Raw genomic sequence first — 21,302 nt, 5'->3', positions numbered from 1 at the left:
CCTGAGATTCTGATTCTGCCATCTTCTCCGTTTGAAGAGAACTTCCCTATTTCCTACTCTACCTGACCACCTCGCTGACAGAAGATCCCTATCACCCATTCCTTTTGCCTGCTCTTCTCAAAACCAAAGCACTTTTAGATGAATTAAATTTAGAAAAAAAAAAAAATATTGCCCTTCTAAGGATATGTAAGATACAGTTGGACTCAGAGTGGGGAGAGTAGAAAGAAAGAATTCCAATCTTTGCATCAAGAAATTCTCTGTTCTACTTGATGGGAATAGGAGTAAAAACTTTCTAAACCCTGAAGCTGCTGCAATTTTGTGACCATCTTAAAAGAAAGAACACAAAACATCAAATACACACACACAAAATTTCTTGAAATAAGAAAATTACAACAAATTTAAAAATTGTATATAGCTTAGAAATAAAAGGATCATAACATCCCCCCAAATTACATACTTTTATAAACTGCCTGAGATACCTCTAACATACTTTTTCCCTGTATTTATTGGTCTGTACACTCTGATCATATGTCACAGAATAATAATTTTGTGAAGTGACTTTTTATAGAGAGAACAGAATGATAACTCAGTCTTTCTTAGCATGTTTGATGAAAACTTGTTTTACACTGATAGTTTACAAAAGTCTCTTTCAGCTTCACAGTTCATTATTTGTAATGCTATGTATATTGTTCAAACTTTTCCCAAATGTGGGGAAAATTATCAAATTCCTTTTATATAGGAGCTAAACTAATTCCAGGGACTTTCAAGTTTTGTTGTTCAGTGACTCATTTTATGCTTGGAATTGACTACATTCATCACCCATTTTGCCATCAATATCCTCATAGAGGCTCAATATGAGTTTCATGTTAATGTCAGTTTTTCATAGCAAGACAGCCAAAACTTAGAAGACTATATAGCTGTGTTTGGGAGAGGTCAGTTCAGGCTGAGGGAGAAGTATGAGCACAGGCAGGCCCAGCAAAGAGAAGTTCCATGGATCATGCAGAGGGATCAGGGATGATGTCAACGAGTGATAAGACTAGGGTGTTAGACCAGGTTGGAAGGTAGAAAATAGTATCAAATATAGCAAGTATCTGAAGGCAGATTCTCATGCCTTTAAGTTAAGAAATCAAGTCATTGATGAATCACTGAGAATATGAAAATCAACCTAGTCTAGCATTAAATCCATGAGATGAACCTCAGATTGAATCCTAACTCTGCCAAGCACCAGCCTGTGAAACCTTGCCAGCAACGTGACTCGACACAGAAGGGACTGCAAGGCACATACATGGACATCCCCAAGTCTCACGAAATGCATCTCCAAATCAAATTTCCCTTAGTCAATCCTCAAAACGTCCTCATTTACAGCCACACAGCCAGACTCAAGAGGAAGGCTGAAGTAGGAAGAAGCCCCAGCCCTAACTGATTGCTGTTAAAATACTTCCTAAACTTTACAAAAACATGACTATGTGAACACACGGCTAGCAGCAGTCCCAGGGCTTGTGCAAGTGAGGGGCCCACAAACTTAAATTTCACTAGCTTCCTAGTAAATTTATCTCTTGCTGGAGGGCGTTAAAACAAAACACAAACACAAAGTATTCGTTATCACCTGTAGAATAACAAATTACACCAAAGCTTTGTGCTTTCAGGTACACTTATTATCTTACAGTTACTGAGGGGGAGGAATCAAGGCTGCAACCAAAATGTGTTGGCCAGGGGTCTGTAGTCTTATATGGAGGCTCAGCTGGGGAAGGAGCCAGTTCTAAGCCCATGCATGTGGTTGTTGGCAGGATTCACTTCCGTGAGGGTTTTTAGACTAATGGCTCCATTTCCCAGTTGGCAGACAGGCCACTCTCAGTTTCTTGCCACATAGGCCTTTCCAACACGACAACTTGTTCCATTAAAGCTACCAAAAGGAGGACATCCCTAGTGGTCCAGTGGTTAAGAATCTACCTGCCAATGCAGGGGACACGGGTTTGATGGTCCTGGAAGATCCTACATGCCAAGGGGCAGCTAAGCCTGAGGGCCACAACTACTCAGCCCGCTCACTGTAGCTCCTCAACCCGTGTGCCCTAGAGCCGTGCTCTGCAACAGGAGAAACCCACAGACTGCAACTAGAGAGCAGCCCCAACTCGCCGCAATTAGAGAAAGCTCGAGTGCGGCCACAAAGACCCACTGCAGGCAAACATTACTAAATAACTTAAAAATATATCTTTCCTTAGGAAAAAAAAAGCTATTGAAAGGAAGGTTTGCTAACAGGAAATCATTTATAATCTAAGCATGAAAGTGACACCTCCATATCTTTGTCACAGTCTATTAGTTAGAAGCAAGTCACTAAGTTCAGACACTTGGAGGCACCAAGAAGAAGCTGGTCTCTGGAATAATTTTCTATCTCCCTCCACTGACAGGGACACTGGACAGGACACAGCATGGCTGGTTGGCCTACAGAGTGGGGCAGAAATTAGGAGTGTCTCATCCACTGTGACCATAGGCAGGGTTGGAGACTGAATGCCAGACCCCAGTCAAATGCCTCAGGCTAAGATTCAGGTCTCAAAATGAGTCATTAAATGCAGGACTGGGACAGATATCAAAGCTAAGAGCAGAGGCAAATGGGAGCTGGAGGACTGGGCAAGAAGTGATAAGGTAGTCGAGGTACGCGACTGGCACCTATGGCCAGGTGTTTATTACCTTCAGGTTATCCTTGTGCAGGCAGCTTGAGTCCATGTAAGGGGCCAGGATGGGCCTCCCTGGTGGCTCAGATGGGACAGTAAAGAATCTGACTGCAGTGTGGGAGACCAGGGTTTGATCCTTGGGTCAGGAAGATCCCCTGGAGAAAGGAATGGCAACCCACTCCAGTATTCTTGCTTGGAGAATCCCATGGACAGAGAAGCCTGGTGGGCTGAAGTCCATGCGGTTGCAAAAACTCAGACAGGATTGAACAACTAACACCTCACTTTCAAGGGGCCAAGATAGGACAGACGGAAAGGACACAATAAAGAGTTAGCCAGAGGAGGGAGCAGTAGGGGAACGAGTGAAATAGGTGAGACAGATAGACAGGTAAGAAGTACAAACTTCAAATTAAAAAAAAATGAGTCATGGGGATGAAATGTATAGTGTGGGAATATAGTTCCTATGATGATGTAATATCTTTATCTGGTGAAAGATGGTAACTAGATTTATGTAATATATAGAAACAGCAAATTACTATGTTGTGCACCAGGAACAAATATAGTATTATAGTTCAATTATACTTCAAAAAACAAACGCACAAATAAACTCAGAAAAAGGGATCAAATTTGTGGTTACCAGAGGTAGGGGGTGGGGAAAGAGAGAGCTGGATGAGGTGGTCAAAAGATATAAACTTTGGGTTATAAGATAAATAAGTACAAGGGGTATAATGTACAACATTTTTATAATTAACTGCTGTATGTTATATATGAAAATTTTTAAGAGAGTAAATTCTAAGAGTTTTCATCACAAGGAAAAATATTTTTTTCTTTTTCTTTTTTATATATACGAGGTGATGAATATTCAGTAAACTTATTGTAGTAATCATTTCATGATGTATATAAGTCAAATCATTGTGCTGTACACCTTAAATTTATATGGTTGCTGCTGCTGCTGCTGCTGCTGCTAAGTTGCTTTGGTTGTATCCGACTCTGTGCGACCCCATAGACAGCAGCCCACCAGGCTCTCCTGTCCCTGGGATTCTCCAGGCAAGAACACTGGAGTGGGTTGCCATTTCCTTCTCCAGTGCATAAAAGTGAAAAGTGAAAGTGAAATCGCTCAGTCGTGTCCGACCCTCAGCGACCCCATGGACTGCAGCCTTCCAGGCTCCTCCATCCATGGGATTCTCCAGGCAAGAGTGCTGGAGTGGGGTGCCATTGCCTTATATGGTGCTGTATGTTAATTACAGGGCTTCCCTGACAGCTCAGTTGGTAAAGAATCTACCTGCAAGGCAGGAGACTCTGGTTCAATTCCTGGATCAGGAAGATCCCCTGGAGAAGGCATAGGCTACCCACTCCAGTATTCTTGGGCTTCCCTTGTGGCTCAGCTGGTAAAGAATCCGCCTGAAATGTGGGAGACCTGGGTTTGATCCCTGTGTTGGGAAGATCCCCTGGAGGAGGGAAAGGTACCCACTCCAGTATTCTGGCCTGGAGAATTCCATGGACTGTATAGACCATGAGGTCGCAAAGAGTCAGACACGACTGAGCGACTTTCACTATGTCAATTATAATCTCAACAAAACTGGGGAAAAGTCAAGTGCCACCCCCTCCCAAATAAAATAAAAAGTGAAGAGTCAGCAACTGTGTGGAAAGAGAAAGGGAAATACCACAAGACAGCTCTTATAATGTGGAATTTCAAATACGATGCAAATAAACTTTTTGGTAAAACAGTAACAGACTCACAGAGATAGAAAACAAATTCATAATTACCAAAGGGGAAAGAGGGTGGGGGTGATAAATTAGGAATTTAGGATTGGCAGATACAAACTCCTATACATTAAAATAAACAACAAAGTCCTACTTACAGCACAGGGAACTATATTCAGTATTGTGTAATAATCCACAATGGAAAAGAATATGAAAAAGAATAAAAGTATATATACGTGTGTATATTATGTATGTATATGTGCTGTGTGTGGTTAGTCACTCAGTTGTGTCCAACTCTTTGTGACCCCATGGACTGTAACCCACCAGCTTCCTCCGTCCATGGGAATTCTTCAGGCAAGAATACTGGAGTGGGTTGTCATGCCTTCCTCCAGGGGATCTTCCCAACCCGGGGATCAAACCCAGGTCTCCCACATTGCTCGTGGATTTTTTACTGTCTGAGCCACCAAGGAAGCCCAATATGTGTGTGTGTGTGTGTGTGTGTGTGTGTGTGTATAACTGAATCACTTTGTTGTACACCAGAAACTAATACAACATTGTAAATCAACTATATTTCAACTTTAAAAAAATTTTTTTAAAAAGTTAGCAACTGTGTGGAATAAACACTCCCCTATTCTTTCTTCCTTTCCTCTCTAGAGACTTTTTGCTTGTCTCACTACCTTTTCCTCCTTCAACAAATATTACCTGTTCATCTGTTCATTCATTCGACAACTCTCTATTAAGCTACTATTATGGATGGCATCACCGACTCGATGGACGTGAGTTTGAGTGAACTCCAGGAGTTGGTGATGGACAGGGAGGCCTGGTGTGCTGCGATTCACGGGGTCGCAAAGAGTTGGACACGACTGAGCGACTGAACTGAACTGATGGACAAGATACACAGGTAAACACAACAGAGATCTGTCTCATAGAACTTTGTACTTGCTTTCACTAGAAAACTGAGGGGAAGAGAACAAAGATTGAACTCAAATCCATCAATCTGGTTAGTAAAAAAAAAACTTAGGAAAAACACTTGGGAAATCTGAAACTATTGCCTATTCACTCACATACATCTTCCTTCGGCAAATATTATTAGTTCGCATATTCATTCATTCAACATTCACCTCTTGAACTCCAGTCATGTGCAGGTTCAGAGGCAATTACGACGGACGCACCTCTATCCTGTGGGTGTGGATGGGAGACAATGTGCAGACAAAGAAACCAGTTCTCCAAAGTCAGTAAAGGGGAGGAACAGGACAGTAGGCACCTGAGACTCAAGGACAAACAAGACGGCACCAGCCTCCTCCTGGGTGAGCACCTAGTCTAACAGCAGGAAGGATGCGAGGTCAGCAAAGCAACTGAGCCCAGAGGCCGACAGCCTTTGCCCTGACTGTACCCCTGATTCCAAGCAACCAGCTCACGGAAAGACAGGGATCTCGTGGCCTCATGAAATCAGAACTATAGAATTTCAGGATCAGAAAAAGTCTTAGGCCTTTGTCTACAGAATTGGGAAGGAGTGTATGGACAACTGGGGTGCGTTTGCATGCTTAAGCCACTCAGTCATGTATGATTCTTAGAGACCCATTGGACTGTAGCCCACCAGACTCCTCTGTCTGTGGCATTTTTCAGGCAAGAGTATTGGAGTGGGTTGCCATTTCCTTCTCCCCAGTGGCTCAGTGATAAAGAACCCGCCTGCAGTTTAGGAGCAGCAGGAGATGTGGGTTCAATCCATGGATCAGGAAGATCCCCTGGAGGAGGAAATGGCAACCCAGTCCAGTATTCTTGCCTAGAGTCACAAAGAGTTTAGATGTGACTAAGCATGCATAGGTGTTAAGAGCCCAGTGGATAAGGGGGCAGGAAGCATTAAAAGGACACACCTAATAGGCAGTAACTATCATAGAGTCTAACGTGTCCGATACTGGTATTGGGGAAACAGTCTGAATCAACTGATTTGCTCTGTTTTGGGGCAAGATTTGGAACCTTTTTTTTTTTTGGAACCTTACCTTTTTTTCCCCTTAGATTTGGTGAAATTTAATTTTTTTTAGCAGCAACGCTATTGAGATATAACTCACATGCTACACAATTCACCTTTCTGAAGTGTGCAGTTCAGTGGTTTTAGTATATTCACTGAGTTGTGCAACCATCACCACAATGAATTTGACGGTTTTCATCTAAAGAAATCGTATACTCCTTAACAGTCACTGCCCGGTTCCCCCCTCCATCACCTCTAAGCACCAGGCAGTCACTAACCTGTGCGGCTTTTAACTACCTATTTGAAATGAAAAGGTCACATGCTCTATGAGCCTCAGTTTTCTCACCAGCTAACACATCTTCATCAACAAACACTGTGGGTCTTCAAGTAGAGCCCCAGTATCTGCACAGTGGGACGCCAAGGTGGGGCTGTGTCAGATCCTCAAATGACAAAACCTGAGCACGGAGGCTGATGGAGGGGGAAAAAAATCTCTGGACAGAGGTGTTAAAGTTCAAAGGGCAAACAGAAGCTCTTCCAGGCTGGGGACCTAGACAGGGATGTCACAGTGCTGGTGGCATTTGCTGGGGACAGTGATAGCCTTATACACCCTCCTCTGGAAGGCCAAGGGAGACAGTCTCACAGCACAGTAAAGCCCTTACACTTTGAAGTCAGATACCCCAGGTATAAGTTCTGGGTCCCGAACTTGGGTTGACATAACTTCTTAAGCCTCACTTTCCTCATGAAGGAGGAAACCAGGACTCAGTGGAGGATCAATGGATCCATGGCTCAATGGGTTACATCCCACTCAATGGGCTCAAAGGATCATATCCCACAGACGCACTGAACTTCCCTCCCTACAGCCAGAATGCTCCCCACAAAACCAGACTCCTAACACTCCCTCCAGCAAGACCTGGAGGTCTCACCTCCCCACATCTGACAACACCAAGCATGCTTTCAAGAATGATCACGTCGATTGGAACGATCGATTATTCCAACCTCAGCAGCTGAGACTCTGCTCACTCGGGTCCCGGAAAGCCCCATGCAGTTTGGAGCACAGAACTTCCTAACGAGCGGCCACCCACCTTCTCCTCCCAGCTGGACCCAGCTGCTTGCTAACCCCTGTAGAGCTGCCAGGGTCTCCCTCTGTTGACTGAGATCCCGATATGGGAGGGACCTGCATCCGCGCCCTGGATGTAGAGGCAGTAAGCACTTCCCCCTCAATCTTCTCCCAGCCCACCAGCATCTTCTCACAAGGAACTCAATTTTACACATGCAAACACACATGCTTGCTCACACACATCTCTTCCTTTTATTTTTCTGGCTTTTCACATGTCACCAGACCTCTCACTTAAAAACTGAGCTGTTAAACTTGACCCTGAAAGAGAAGTTATAAACTGTCTCATCCAGGGATCTCCAGACTGATGCTGAACATATCCTGGGAGAAAAGAAAGATTACTTCCTATTCCCCACTGCCTGATTCCTAAATTTTTTCACCCGGATTCTTTGGCCTAAGACAAGGACATCAACTCCCACCCCCAGATGCCTCCTGGGAGCCATTGACTTGCAACTGGGAGGCATGGACTTGCCTTGGAGTAAGCACCTGGAGGCATCCACAGCTAGACTCAACCTAGAACTCAGGGAAGGAACTAGGCTTCACCGTTATCAACCTTGACCATGAAACCCAACTCCAGTGAGCTTGAGAAGAAAGGGAATGCACTGGCTCTCAGAGCCCGGGAGGCCAGTGGTGGATGCGCACCCATGGCTCAAAGTCGCCCGTGTGTCACCATCACTCCCTCCACACATATTCCTGCTTCACACAAGTCACCCTTATCCTTTTCCTCTACTGATGGAAAGATTCCAGGGGAGTCAGGGAGCCAGCCAGGCAACTCCACTAGCCACGAAGAAGAACACCCTTCTCCCAGTCCAGGGAGGATGCCCACAGGCCCTGATTGGCCATGTGCTCAACACTCCAGTCCTGGGGCTCAGTCTACCTCCAAAAGGAGGAGAATGGAGGAAAGTGTGCTACAGACAAAAACAGTAGCTACAACGTCCTCCACATGACAGCTATTTTCAAACATGGAAACTTCATCTCTGCATCAAAATAGAGTTCAAGTGCTCTAAAGTAGGGGAAGAGTCTGGGAGGTCCAAAAGACTGCCAAGGAAAGCCATTCTGTACACAAAGCTGTGTGTGTTAGAAGGACAAGGAACTTCTGGGACAGCACTTTGTAGCAGGCAACCTTGAGCGCACTGGCATCTCCTGACCTTGGCCAAGGACTCCCTGCTCTCATCCAGTGGGAACCAGCATCGCTTTACTTGGGCGTCCTTGTCCCATGCAGGAAGGGAGGGTGGCTCAGGGCTCCCTCCAGCCCTGACCAGACCATCCACTCCGGGATGACCCTTGAAGATGGCTCAGTGATGGGAGCAGGAGCTCCGCCCCTGGCAAAGGTCTTGAGGAAGGAGGCTCGGCATACCGGGATCGAGCCTCAGGAGTCCCCCTGGAAATTCTCGAGCATCTACCCCCAAAACCAGAATCTGCCTACTTTCTGCTTTGTGCTCTCACCTACACCTCTGACTTTAAGGGGGGTTGTCCCCCACTACCTCTCTCTGAAAAAAGAATTAACTTACAGCTCCAGTTAATAATTCCTGGGTGTGACAGTGTTTCAACCTACAAACTCCTTTGGAAGTCCTCTAGCCTGCCTGAATAGGTTTTTCCGGCCACGTGTGATTGTTCAGAGCCTCCCAACTGTGAGAGGCATGAGATGTTCTAAACTGTCTGAATACAGATTCCTTTGAGCAGTTAACAGATTGATTAGAAATTGTATTGGTGAAGGGTTTTTCACTTCTTGGGCCAATGTTTGCTGCTAAGTTTCCATATCCCTTACCTGCTGTGTCTCTGGCAGTGTATTGATTAATATAATTGGTGTAAGTAGTAGCTTTAATGTTTGTAATCTTGGACCCTTGAGTTAATTCTTTTTCTTGTTATAGCCCACCACACCTTTGTCCTATAGGAATGCAACTTTATCTAATGCTTTTGGAGGATGGCACCTGATTTTAGAATAATCACCTTTAGAGAAAAATAAGTTTCTTAAAATGTTAACAGGCCTCCGGGCCAGAAGATGATGCAAATCACCTAAACTTTTGCAAATGATAAGTTTGCAGGAAGAAAGCCTGGCTTACTGCATGACTCTACCCCTTCCCCCATTATCCTCTTATGCATAACTTAAGGTATAAAAACTACTTTGGAAAATAAAGTGCGGGCCTTGTTCACCAAAACTTGGTCTCCCCATGTCGTCGTTTCTCTCACCTTCTGGCTGAATTATTCAGCCTCTTTTCTCCACTGAATTTCCTCACTGAGCTATCCTTATTTCAGCCTCTTTTCTCCACTGAATTTCCTCACTGAGCTATCCTTATTTAACCACTCTTTATATCCTTAATTAACGTTTAATTAAGCAATTGTTTCCTGATCCTCGCCGACGCCGTCCCCGCTTCGAATTCCCTGGATCCACCGGGGCTGGACCCCGGCAGCTCAGTGCAGCAACCCACTGCCTCACTGGAGTAAACTTCACTGACTTCTATAGCAGGAATTTGCTTCTAGCTCACTCCTACTTCAAGCCTCTGCCAGGTGGGCCCTCCATCATCCTGTCCCTCCAGGTCCACAAGGAGTGTGACCGTGGGTCCTCGGGTTCTGGCCCAGACCTCTACCATGAGGGATATGGGCCAGCTGAGCACCCCCCAGCCAAGGCCACTTCTATAAGCACATATTATAGAACATTCTCTAAGTTCTGTAAGCACATCCCATAAAGAGAGACACACCCTACTGTTAGCAAGGCTTTCCCCTTGCCCTGGAGTAACAAGAGGCTCTTGCATCACCCCACCCCGCCAGCTCTTCCCTTCCACAGATATTTTGAGAGCCAGCCCCAGTGTGAAGAAATAACCAGTGTGGGTTGGATCGGCAGGGGATGCAGAGGATAATGAAGGGAACAGTAAAGGTAGCCAAGACCAGAGGAAAACCAGGGACAGACCTGGGACAGAGGCAGCAATAATAGTGATGATGAAAAAAACAACAGCTATCTTCATTAAGCACTTACTACACACCAGGCTTTAAGTGCTTTACATGCACTAACTCAGATATTTGTTAGTTTTAAATGTACAAACTTTTCAATGTACAAATGTCCTCCGAGTCATTTCTTAACTACAAAGATAAAGAACCTTACAGAGAAGAAATCCAGTGAACAAGGTTAAAATTGCCAGGAATGGGACATCTTGACACCAGGAGCCCCAGCAGGATGCTCTGAGGACGAAACATCACTTCTGTGGCGTTATTGCCAAAAATGCAAAACCTCACGCTAACCGTGAGTAAACAATCGTGAGACACGTCCAAGCTGAAGGTCACTGTACAAATATCAAGTACTCTTCAAAAGGATTTAAGTCAGGAAAGGGAAGGAGAGGTTTAGAAACTAATAGATTGGAGAAGATCAAAGAAAAATAACAAAATGTAATGTGGGACCCTGATAGGACCGCAATGGACATTAGTGGAAACAACTGGTAAAGTTCCCATAAGGTCTGTAGCGTAGGAAATAGAATTAGAGCAGTGTGTATTTTCTGGTGTTGGCTGGCTCGGTGTTCATTTTGATCACTCTGATGTGGTCATGTCAGAAGCTGGGCTTCCCTGGTGGCTCACATGGTAAAGAATCTGCCTACAACGTGTGCGAGACCTGGGTTTGATCCCTGGGTCGGGAAAAACTCCTAGAGAAGGGAATGGCTACCCACTCCAGTATTACCTGAAGAACCCTCATGAACAGAGGAGCCTGGTGGGCTGCAGTCCATGGGGTCCCAAAGAGTCGGACACGACTGAGCAACTAACACACACACACACACACACCCCCCAAGATGTTAACATGATGGAAAGTTGGGTGGAAATATACAAGTACTCTCTGCTCTACGTTTCTGTAAATAAAAAATTAATTCAAATTTTTATTTTTAAAATTATTTTTGAATCTCAAGTTTTCTAAGTGCAAGAGTCTCCAAACAAGTCAATCCCATCTCAGAAGAGTAACTTATGGGGTTGGTCTAGCAGCAATGAAAAATGCCCATGCTTTGAATAAAGCAGACAATATTTTATTTGCAATATTATTAAAAATCTGCCACAGCTGGGGTTTTTAGTGGCTCTAATAGGCCCTCTTTGTTGAACAAGCACTCAGTTGCACGGACCATGCCAGCTCATTCCACAGTTTCTGGAGGTGTGACCAGCAAGACAGAGCATGAAACGCCCCTCCCCGCCTCACAGGCCAATGGGCTCTCCACGGGGTTGTTCTGCATCTTCTGTTCATCTTGTTCTTCAATCTAGTAGGACTCAGTGAGAGAGAAGCTTCTCTAGCTTTTCTGACTGTGCATCACACCTCCTCCTTCTTCATTCCTTTCACAGTGGCTCACTCTGGGAAGCTTTTGCAATCAAATAAATAAAGGCATTTCCCACCAACTTTAAATGCGACAACTCTACCCCTCAATACTCATGTCTCACATCCCACAGGAGGAAAGTCACACGTGAGATCACTGCTATTTAAGAGGTTCAGGTTTGTTCAGTTTCTTGGTTCTTTTCTCTTTGTGCCTCTCGGGGGTTCTCCCATCTCACTGGCTGGGAGGTTAAGAGCAGATCTGAGGCTGGGGAATCTGGGGCTCTGGTCTGGCTGCTTGCCGCTCCAGGTATGCTGGGCCTCAAGGTTTCAACGGGCAGAACAGGCAGGACTTAAGCCTGGTCGCTCTGCTGGACCTCAGTACCTGTTGTCTGACCCTGCATTTCTGCACAGTGAAGTTCCTGCCAGGCCCCTCCAAGGCTCCCCAAGGCTAACTCATCAATGTGCCAACAAAGTTCTGTTTCCATTCTCTTCTCTAACCACAGACTGGAAAAAAATCAACCAATGATTAGTTAACGTCTCATGACTGTATCCCATTTTGCAATGAGGTAGGACAAGTGGGAAAAGGCATTCTGAACCCAAGACCTTAAACCTTTGAACAAGAGGAAGAGTTCAGAGTGCCACTGACGCAGAGGAGGTGAGGGCCAGGCCTTTGTCCAGGGAGATCTCGATTAGGGCCAGACTCTTGCCTGGAAAATCCATGGATGGAGGAGCCTTGTAGGCTACAGTCCATGGGGTCACTAAGAGTCGGACACGACTGAGCAACTTCACCTTCACTTTCATGCATTGGAGAAGGAAATGACAACCCACTCCAGTGTCCTTGCCTGGAGAATCCCAGGGACGGGGGAGCCTGGTGGGCTGCTGTCTATGGGGTTGCACAGAGTCAGACACGACTGAAGCGACTTAGCAGCAGCAGCAGCAAGGTGGGGAAGGCCTAGCCACTTCTCCCCTACCCAGGAATTTCTGGCAGCTGAGGGGGTGCTGTCTGGGCAGGGTCGGATGTCTGTGAACAAGTCCCCTTCCCCAGGCCACCCCCACCCCTTCCCCACCCCTCAGCAGCTTCAAGGGACAGCGTGGAGGACAGGGCAGGGGGAGACAGCTCTGTCCCAGGTCCTATTGGGCCAGTTCCAGTTGTGACCCTCAGGAGAATACAGACAAACGAGGGAGGGAAGGAGAGGCCTGACATGAAGGCAGTTGGGGGTGCTCTGAAGGGAGCACAGGGCGGATATCAACAAAGACAGGGCAAGGCAGCAAGTGCTTTGACCCCAACAACAAAGGAACTGACCTTCCATACTGATCTTCTTGATCCCAGGGGCATTCATTCACAAGTCTACCACACTCGTGGGCAACTGAAGGTCTGCTGCCCCAGAGGTAACAGCATTCAGAGAGACCAGAAGCCAAGGCACAGTCCTTTTAAATCTGGGGGATATTCTCCTTAGAAACCGTAAAATGGAATGCCTTCCATTTCATACTCTTCCAGACCTGACAACACAGAGACCCCTTTCCCTAGGATGGCGGTGGGTGCCGGGAAGACATTTGTGGGGCCTGACTGTGACCCTAAGTGTTCAGAGTTGACAAGTGTGACCCCAAGAGTCTGTGCCAGGTCTCAAGGCAGATCTGTCCCTACAGGGAGAAACAAGGCATGCAGGTTCTGCAGAGGAAGAAGGAGCGAAGGAGAGGAGGGTGGCAGAGGAGAGGTGAGTGAGAAATGAACTTGGAAAGGTTTCCCACTGGTTTCTTCACTAGACTGAAAAATGGGGCTCAGTGATGGAAATACTGGGGAGGGGGACAGAAGGGAGGAGGCTGTGGGGGCAATATGGGTAGCTCAGAACCAGGGAGCTGGCAGGACTAAGGGGCAGGAGGATTTCATGATGGCACACACGGGTGAGGAGCGCCTGTCGCACAAGGCAGGAGGGACAGCGTGGAGTGAGATGCTGCAGAGGCTGGGGAGGGGAGGGACAGTCAGGGGACCCCGGTTCAGAACAGTGCACAGGCGTAAGTGTTAGCCTCCTCCCACTACTAAAATCACCTTGAAATGACAATAAGGGAGACAAAAGGAAAGAAAGAAACCCCAGCAACGAGGAAGAGAAAGTTTTCGTCTCTGAAAAATAGAAAATATGCAGAGTTGTATTAGTGAGCAAACCAGGAGAGCAGAGTCCAGAACATGAATGACAAAGGCCGCAGGGGATGTGTGGCCGGCCCTCCCAAGGGAGACCCGCTGAAGCTCCCAGCATGGAGGAGGGAACGGGGGTGATCTGACTGAGGGCCTGGCTGTACAACAGCTGAATCAACATCGCCCCACAACCACAACCATAACCACACACACACAAGTTTGGTGAGCATGAGCTCAGCTTACAGGCTAGGAAAAGTTCCCTAAACTGAGCAGAGATGCAGGAAAGGCAGCTTCAGCATCTGGGGTCAAATCTTCCTGCTTCCCACCTGCTCAGTCCCTGAAAGGACATCAGCCTAAACTGGGACACACACTCATTACAGACCCTCACTCCAAATGCAGGAAGTGGGCTTTTGGATGAACAGCCCTGAAAAAGACATCCTTCTCAGGAACTTATACAAGTGGTTCAGTCCTTCATTCATAAAAACGGCAAGTAATCACTTTACTATTCTCTTCATAACCAAGCCCTGAGAAAATCCATGAATTACCAAAAGTCTATTTTCTTATAAGAAGTCATAGCATCCATAAAGAACAGGCAGCTACAGGAAGACGAGTAATTAGAGAACAAGATACTGTTTTGGAAATTTAAGGAAAAGAAAAAATACAGAGCCAAAACTTAAAAATTCATTAATGGGCTAAGTAATAGAATGGTTACCACCGAAAACCTAATTGTTTCCATCACGGACCATGCTGATAGTTAGAGCACAACTCTACTCAAAATCATTGTACACTTGAACGTCTCAACAGAGCTGTTACCAAAAGACAGCCCAGCCCCTGCAAGCCTGAGAAGTGCTCCTTCAGAGGCAAGCTTTCTGGACTAGTCTTTAGAGATGCCCCAGGGACTTAACTCCAGTTCTGTAGTGCCAGTTGGCTTCACACACATTATTGTTGGCTGTCTGCCTTCCCAACATCACTTCACCGTGAACCATGCACCTACACTTCCCTAAACAACTTGAGCTGGAATCCTCCTAAGATCTGTTTCTGGAAGAGCCCCAGCCAAGAGCAGGATAATACTTTTTCATTTTGATAAAATTATTTTAAAAGAAGAGATGCTTGAAGTTGGTACCAGGATCAGGGTTACTGACGCCAACCTGGGGGAGGACTTGGATGATGAGATGGAAAGTGTCAGTTGAAGACAGGCTAGGGATGGGCTCTGTACACGATGGTAGGATTCGAGAGTCACGAGCAAGCCCATGCTGACACCGAGGAGGCAAGCTCCTGGTGCAGTCCGCTTTATCGCTTGTGTAAGATGAAAGAGCATTTCCCAATACAGGGCAGCTGTGGGGAAGCTGCAAGCACCATTGTTCAGCCGCCTGGCCCCTGACTTCAAAATAAGCCCTTGGATTACAATCAAATTAAAAACTCTACTTCTGCGGCTTCAGCACAATCAATACATCCCCTTTCACAATGCACAATGGACAGGAAGAAAACAACTGCCGAAGCTCAGAAGCCACTACTATGATTGCTTGGGTGAAAAATCCTAAACACAGATCAAAGTGAGAGAGGCAGGAAATAAACCTAAATGGGCTCCACCTTTCAAATAAACCTAAACAAGGCTCCATCTTTCAATTTAAGGGCACACACCACACCAATGCGGTACTTCAGTTATCCTAAAATGTAGTAGTTCACATTTTAACACCTCCCACAACTGAGGCACATCATACAATTGATACAAATCATATTGAGTTTTTTGCTGCTGCTAAGTCGCTTCAGTCGTGTCCGACTCTGTGCGACCCCATAGATGGCAGCCCACCAGGCTCCTCTGTCCCTGGGATTCTCCAGGCAAGAACACTGGAGTGGGCTGCCATTTCCTTCTCCAATGCATGAAAGTGAAAAGTCAAAGTGAAGTCGCTCAGTAGTGTCTGACTCTTAGCGACCCCATGGACTGCGGCCCACCAGGCTCCTCTATCCACGGGATTTTCCAGGCAAGAGTACTGGAGTGGGGTGCCATCGCCTTCTCCGAGTTTCTAGTGGTATATAAATAGTACTGCACCTTATAATTAATAAGTATGGAATTTCATATGTAATGTGAACAAATAAGATTTTAGGAACTCCTTAAAGACAAAAGGGCCTAATTTTTGGCCTCCAAGATGATATTAAGGGGGAAAAAACTTTCCTTTCAAATTACTTTGAGACCTGAATACATCAGGATAAATAATTTTTCAGGTTTATTGTTAATGCTAATTAGGTAAAGTTCGGTTTCAAAGTTATTTGGCAGGTGACCCAGGCATCAGAAAAGTAAAGCCAATACAGAATTAACATAAAGGAAAAATCAATGTATCCTATACTCTACACAGTCTAGCACACGAACTATTTATTTTCCTGGTCTAAACAAGAATTCTTACTTCATCTGACATATTTCTTAAGGCAAATCACAGAGAAGTTAACTTCTGGCCCAAATAAAGACTTCATTTCAGCTTTCCTGAAAGTGAAAATAAGCCATCCTTTACTTTAGTAAGGGCAGCCTTCCTTTCTGCATCTGAGAGAAAACAAGATAAGCCAGTACGTATCAGACATTCCAGACCATACCAATCAGGGGTAGAAAAGTAGGAGGTGGTCACACTTCGGGTGTCTTTATTTCTGAATTCAACTTCAAGTGTGACTCAAACATCCTGCCCTTCTTTTCCATTCTTCCCTCAACCAACTCAAGATAGGAAACCAGGGTCAGGGATAGAAATGAGCCATTCTGGTCTCCTTCATCCTTTTCCTCTTAAAGCCTGGTTGGGTTGATGAAAAGCCCAAACTTTGGCACTGCTCATTTAGCCTTTTTGACCTTCAAACTCAAAATCATCATGACTTGTGAATAACCATGAAAAAGGTTCAAACACCAGTTTCCATTGAGGCCAGTTATTGAATGTTTCTCTAAGAATGAATTAGATCTGATACTTACATCCGAGATGGACACTCAGGTAAGAATCTATCTCAAGGGCACCAAAAGTGCTTCCTGGGTTTAGGATCAGCCAGTACCAACGGTGAACCCAATACTTAGGATCCCTTTGCTGAAAAAGGGTCATCCCATGAGGTCAATGACCTGTGTTGTGGGCTCAGGTAACGACTGCATGAGAACCTCGGCCAAATAAAGAAGATCTGGAGAGCATCTCACCCACCAAACATCATCAGCACCCAGGACTGATGTTCAAACGAAGCTACATGTGATGAGGAGGCTCACCAAAGGCCCTCTGTGGCTTTTCAAAACATGGTTCAAAACTTGCTGCGTCTCTTCTATCTCTGCAGACTTGAAATCTCAGTGAAGGAGAATCCCTGTAAGAAAAAAAATTAAAAGACATCTTCCTCAGGAGAGAAATCTGCTTCTTGAGAACACATGGTCAAGGAACCACATGCTTGTATATGGACACAAGCAATTTGTGAACCAACTGCATATGAATGTTCTGAGAGCTTCATTATTCTTCTCTAAACCTGACATGGTGGTGTGCGCCACCACCCTTTACTCACAAGCACTGGAGCTGAGAGGTCAGACGCCAGCACACGAGCCCTTGAGAAGGACCAAACTTACAAGCCTGCAAACCCCACAGTGAGTGAGTATCTGTGTCCTCACATCCACTCACACGTATGGCCTCGGCATTCCCAGTAGGAGAGGACAGTGTGCTATGTGTTCTCACAATAAGCCTTCTGTTTTTTGAGTTTCATCCAATGCCTACTCGTTTTTAACTGGACGTTAGCAGTTTCTTCTCAGCACAAGTCCAGGAAAATGAGCGGTCAAGGCTGCTCTGTTTCATCACAGATGGAACATACATCTAAGTTTCACAGAAACACACAAATCCCAAAATGGATATGGCTTAGGATGATATAATCTTTAAGATGCTGCTCCATTTCCTAGTTAAATTCTTCATACTACCAGGAAGTGGAAGCATAAATAAATATTCATGCTCCTCTCTAAAGACATTACATGGGGAAGCACTTTAAAAAATAATAAATGCAAAGACAAATGACCCACGGAGACAGAGAAAAAGGTATAGCCCAATATTACTACTGCAGTCAATAGTTTCTGGGGGGAAAAAGGCAGCCTTTTTGGGAAAGGCCTTTTGGGGAAAAATGTAATTAAATACAGGAAATAGAAATTATAGATGACACGTTACACATGACAATTAAAAATATGGTGACTTTATTTCCCTCTTCTTACAGTTTCCACTATCACATCTGTAAGAATCTTCATCTCTACAACACAAAAATATCTCAAGAAAGCATGTCACAAGATAGTATATATAAGCAACAGTTTGGCAGAATCCTAGTTTATATTCCCCCAAAAGAGAACAGATTTTAAAATTCAAAAATAACCATTAGTTCTATTTAACATGTTACCTTACTATTTAAAATACCATGCTCTAGTTAAATAAGTCAACACTGTATACAAATAAAATATTACACAAAATATATTTAAGAAAATGTTTGGTATTTGATCTGAACAATAAATAAAAACACAGGCACTTCTACACTGAAACAGGAAAGCAGTCACTACTTCGGATAATAATTTTGTGTAAGTAACATGTAACCATATGGCAAGAATAGAATCCTGAAGTTTTAAACTGACAAATCATTCATGAAAAGGTCTGCAATTTCAATCTTTTCACTTAAAGTTTAAAAGTTACATATGCTTTCCTGGTCCACATGAAAAATTATAAATACAATATGGTTGCCAGGGACAATTCAATCTTCAGTTTGAAGATTATGGAATCATACTCATTATTTTCAAATACTAAAAAAGAGAACTATCATGATACCACCCAGGAGACCAAATGCAAGATAGTTAAGCTTTCTCATGATGATCATAAGACCATAACATGATAAACTGGATAAATGTCACCCAGCGATGCTCATTTTGCAAAACTGATTGATTAGGTTAACACGAGGAAATACTGTTGGGGTGGCAGGGCAATTCTGACAAAAGTCAATTTTTTCTAGATGATTTTAAAACTTCATCTAAATTTCATGAAAACAAATGTAATTGCATTTCACTAAAACCATTGAGTCATATAGAACAATGTCTCTTCTGCCAATAGGTTTATGAATACCTAAACTGATAATTTACTCATTATAATGGGAAATAGGATTATCATCATATGAGGGCAAAACAAAAATATGGTCAAATTCTAGAAACATGATTTCAAATGATGAGGGGGACAAGTTAGAAAATAATGACCACTGGCTAACAGGAAGAGTCAGAATCATTCATTTTGTCATATTCTACATCAAAAATTAGCATCTTCTGCTTTCCCTCTTCAGGAAGTACCACACTGAAGGGTTTGAGTGAATGAGTGAAGTCGCTCAGTCGTGTCCAACTCTTTGCGACCCCGTGGACTGTAGCCCCTCAGGCTCCTCCATCCATGGGATTCTCCAGGCAAGAATACTGGAGTGGGTTGTCATTTCCTTCTCCAAGGGATCTTCCCAACCCAGGGATCGAACCCAGGTCTCCCGCATTGCAGGCACGTCTGAACTGAAGGGTTTAGAGGCCGTCAAATGGACATGATCTATAAAGGCAATTTTGATGGTTTTACATAGAAATGACCTCTAATGGAAGAAAACACAAATGGGAACTATTTGAGATACATTTCTATGTAAAATATAGTTTGCACATAATTCAGCATTTTAAATGAGCACTCTGCAACCGAGACCAAATATCAATCATCTCTTGAGGTTTTCTACTATGTACCAACATCAAATCTACATAGGAACAAATGTTACTCCTGCTTTTCTCTTCTATATCAAATGTCCTGAAGCCTTTGTGTCTCTCTGGAGCAAGGCCGAGTTTCTGAAGGCACATTCCAGTATAAACATCATCAATGGGGTAGAGAAGGACCCGGTCAGTCACATTGTACAGTCTCAGGGCCAGGTGGCCGGAGTAGAGGAATCCGCCTCCTCCTGCATAAGGCGGGTAGACGCCAGTGTAAACAACTTCCGGGATGTAGTACTTGAGTTTCTTATCCTGATGAGGTCCAGCATTATGAATCACGTCACCAATAAACAAATCTTTGGCTTTGTTCCCGGATAAGCTATTCAAGTAATTTAGGAGATGATGGGTGTTCACAAAAACATCATCATCGCCCTTGAACACGAACTCGGCATTTGGGCAGGAAGTGCTCACCCACCTGAGAAAGAGTACTTCTTTCAGAGACAAGTTGAAGAATGTATCTCTGTAGTTCCACAAAAGAATGTCTTGGTGCTTCTCACTCTCAAATTTCAGCATATCTGAAAGGTCAGGATGGTTGTCCTCTGCAGGGGTCTGGCCCAGTAAGAAGACTCGCACCACTGTTTGGTTCCCCACATGGGTTTCTTTGCCCCAAGATTCCCGAATCGCTTGCCTTCTATCGAAATGTGAAGTTAGGGACTTAATCGCCAGCAATAAGAAGGGCTTCTTTGCACACTTATCTGGTTGGTCTATAAGCAGTGAATAATTTCGACATCTCAAATATAGCAGAAAATCTTTAAATCTGTCTGGCAAACTGTCGAAACCTGAAACCACTGACATGACCCTCAGGTCAGGTTCACAGTAATTGAGATGGCTTATATTGGAGAATCCGGATGCTTCTCCTGTCTGGTTGGCTAACGTGTTCAAAATGGGATTGAACCTCCTGTTCAGCTTTTCTTGTTCCTTGTTCCAATATGCCTGAGGAAGGTCAGATATCTTCCAGAACCTTTCTTTGGGTATTATTACTTCCCCCTTTCCATTTTTTTCTTGGCTACTGTTTTTGGAGACTTCCACGATCAAATAAATGAAGACATTTACCATCATCAGGATTCCCAACAACTTTATTCTTCGACGTCCAACACTCATTTCTCATATCTGAAATAAAAGAGAGAACCATGGTACTGATTAGATTATTATTCACTGCATTTGCTCACATGTCACTTATCTCTTTCATGTTCCCCAGAACAGTGGTTTAGAGCACAGATTCAAGACTTGCAGTACCTGGGTTCAAATCATGGCTCTACCATCCTCGATTTGAGCTCTCTGACCTCAGGCAAGTTGTATAACAACTGATGTCTAAGCAGCTTCTCCATTTATAAAATGGTGATAATAACCCACTTAAGTCAGGAAGCAATAGTTAGAACTGGACATGGAACAACAGACTGGTTCCAAATAGAAAAAGGAGTACGTCAAGGCTGTATATTGTCACCCTGCTTATTTAACTTATATGAAGAGTACATCATGAGAAATGCTGGGCTGGAGGAAGCACAAGCTGGAATCAAGATTGCCGGGAGAAATATCAATAACCTCAGATATGCAGATGACACCACTCTCATGGCACAAAGTGAAGAGGAACTAAAGAGCCTCTTGATGAAAGTGAAAGAGGAGAGTGAAAAAGTTGGCTTAAAGCTCAACATTCAGAAAACGAAGATCATGGCATCCAGTCCCATCACTT

The 21,302-nt window shown here is 44.4% G+C and overlaps 1 protein-coding gene across 1 annotated transcript; it reads right to left on the bottom strand.

Annotated features, from left to right (window-relative positions):
* Nucleotides 1–18,029: 18,029 nt before the first annotated feature.
* Nucleotides 18,030–20,722, bottom strand: B3GNT2 (UDP-GlcNAc:betaGal beta-1,3-N-acetylglucosaminyltransferase 2). Its single transcript, XM_010863282.1, has one exon. The coding sequence runs from the start codon at nt 20,711–20,713 to the stop codon at nt 19,520–19,522; it is 1,194 nt and encodes a 397-aa protein (XP_010861584.1). The 5' UTR covers nt 20,714–20,722; the 3' UTR covers nt 18,030–19,519.
* Between the last annotated feature and the right edge of the window lie 580 nt (nt 20,723–21,302).

This window comes from Bison bison, unplaced genomic scaffold (assembly GCF_000754665.1).
Source record: "Bison bison bison isolate TAMUID 2011002044 unplaced genomic scaffold, Bison_UMD1.0 scf7180017864489, whole genome shotgun sequence".
Taxonomy (NCBI): domain Eukaryota; kingdom Metazoa; phylum Chordata; class Mammalia; order Artiodactyla; family Bovidae; genus Bison; species Bison bison.
The sequence above is the reverse complement of the archived record's forward strand: the minus strand, read 5'-3'. Positions and strand labels throughout refer to the sequence as shown.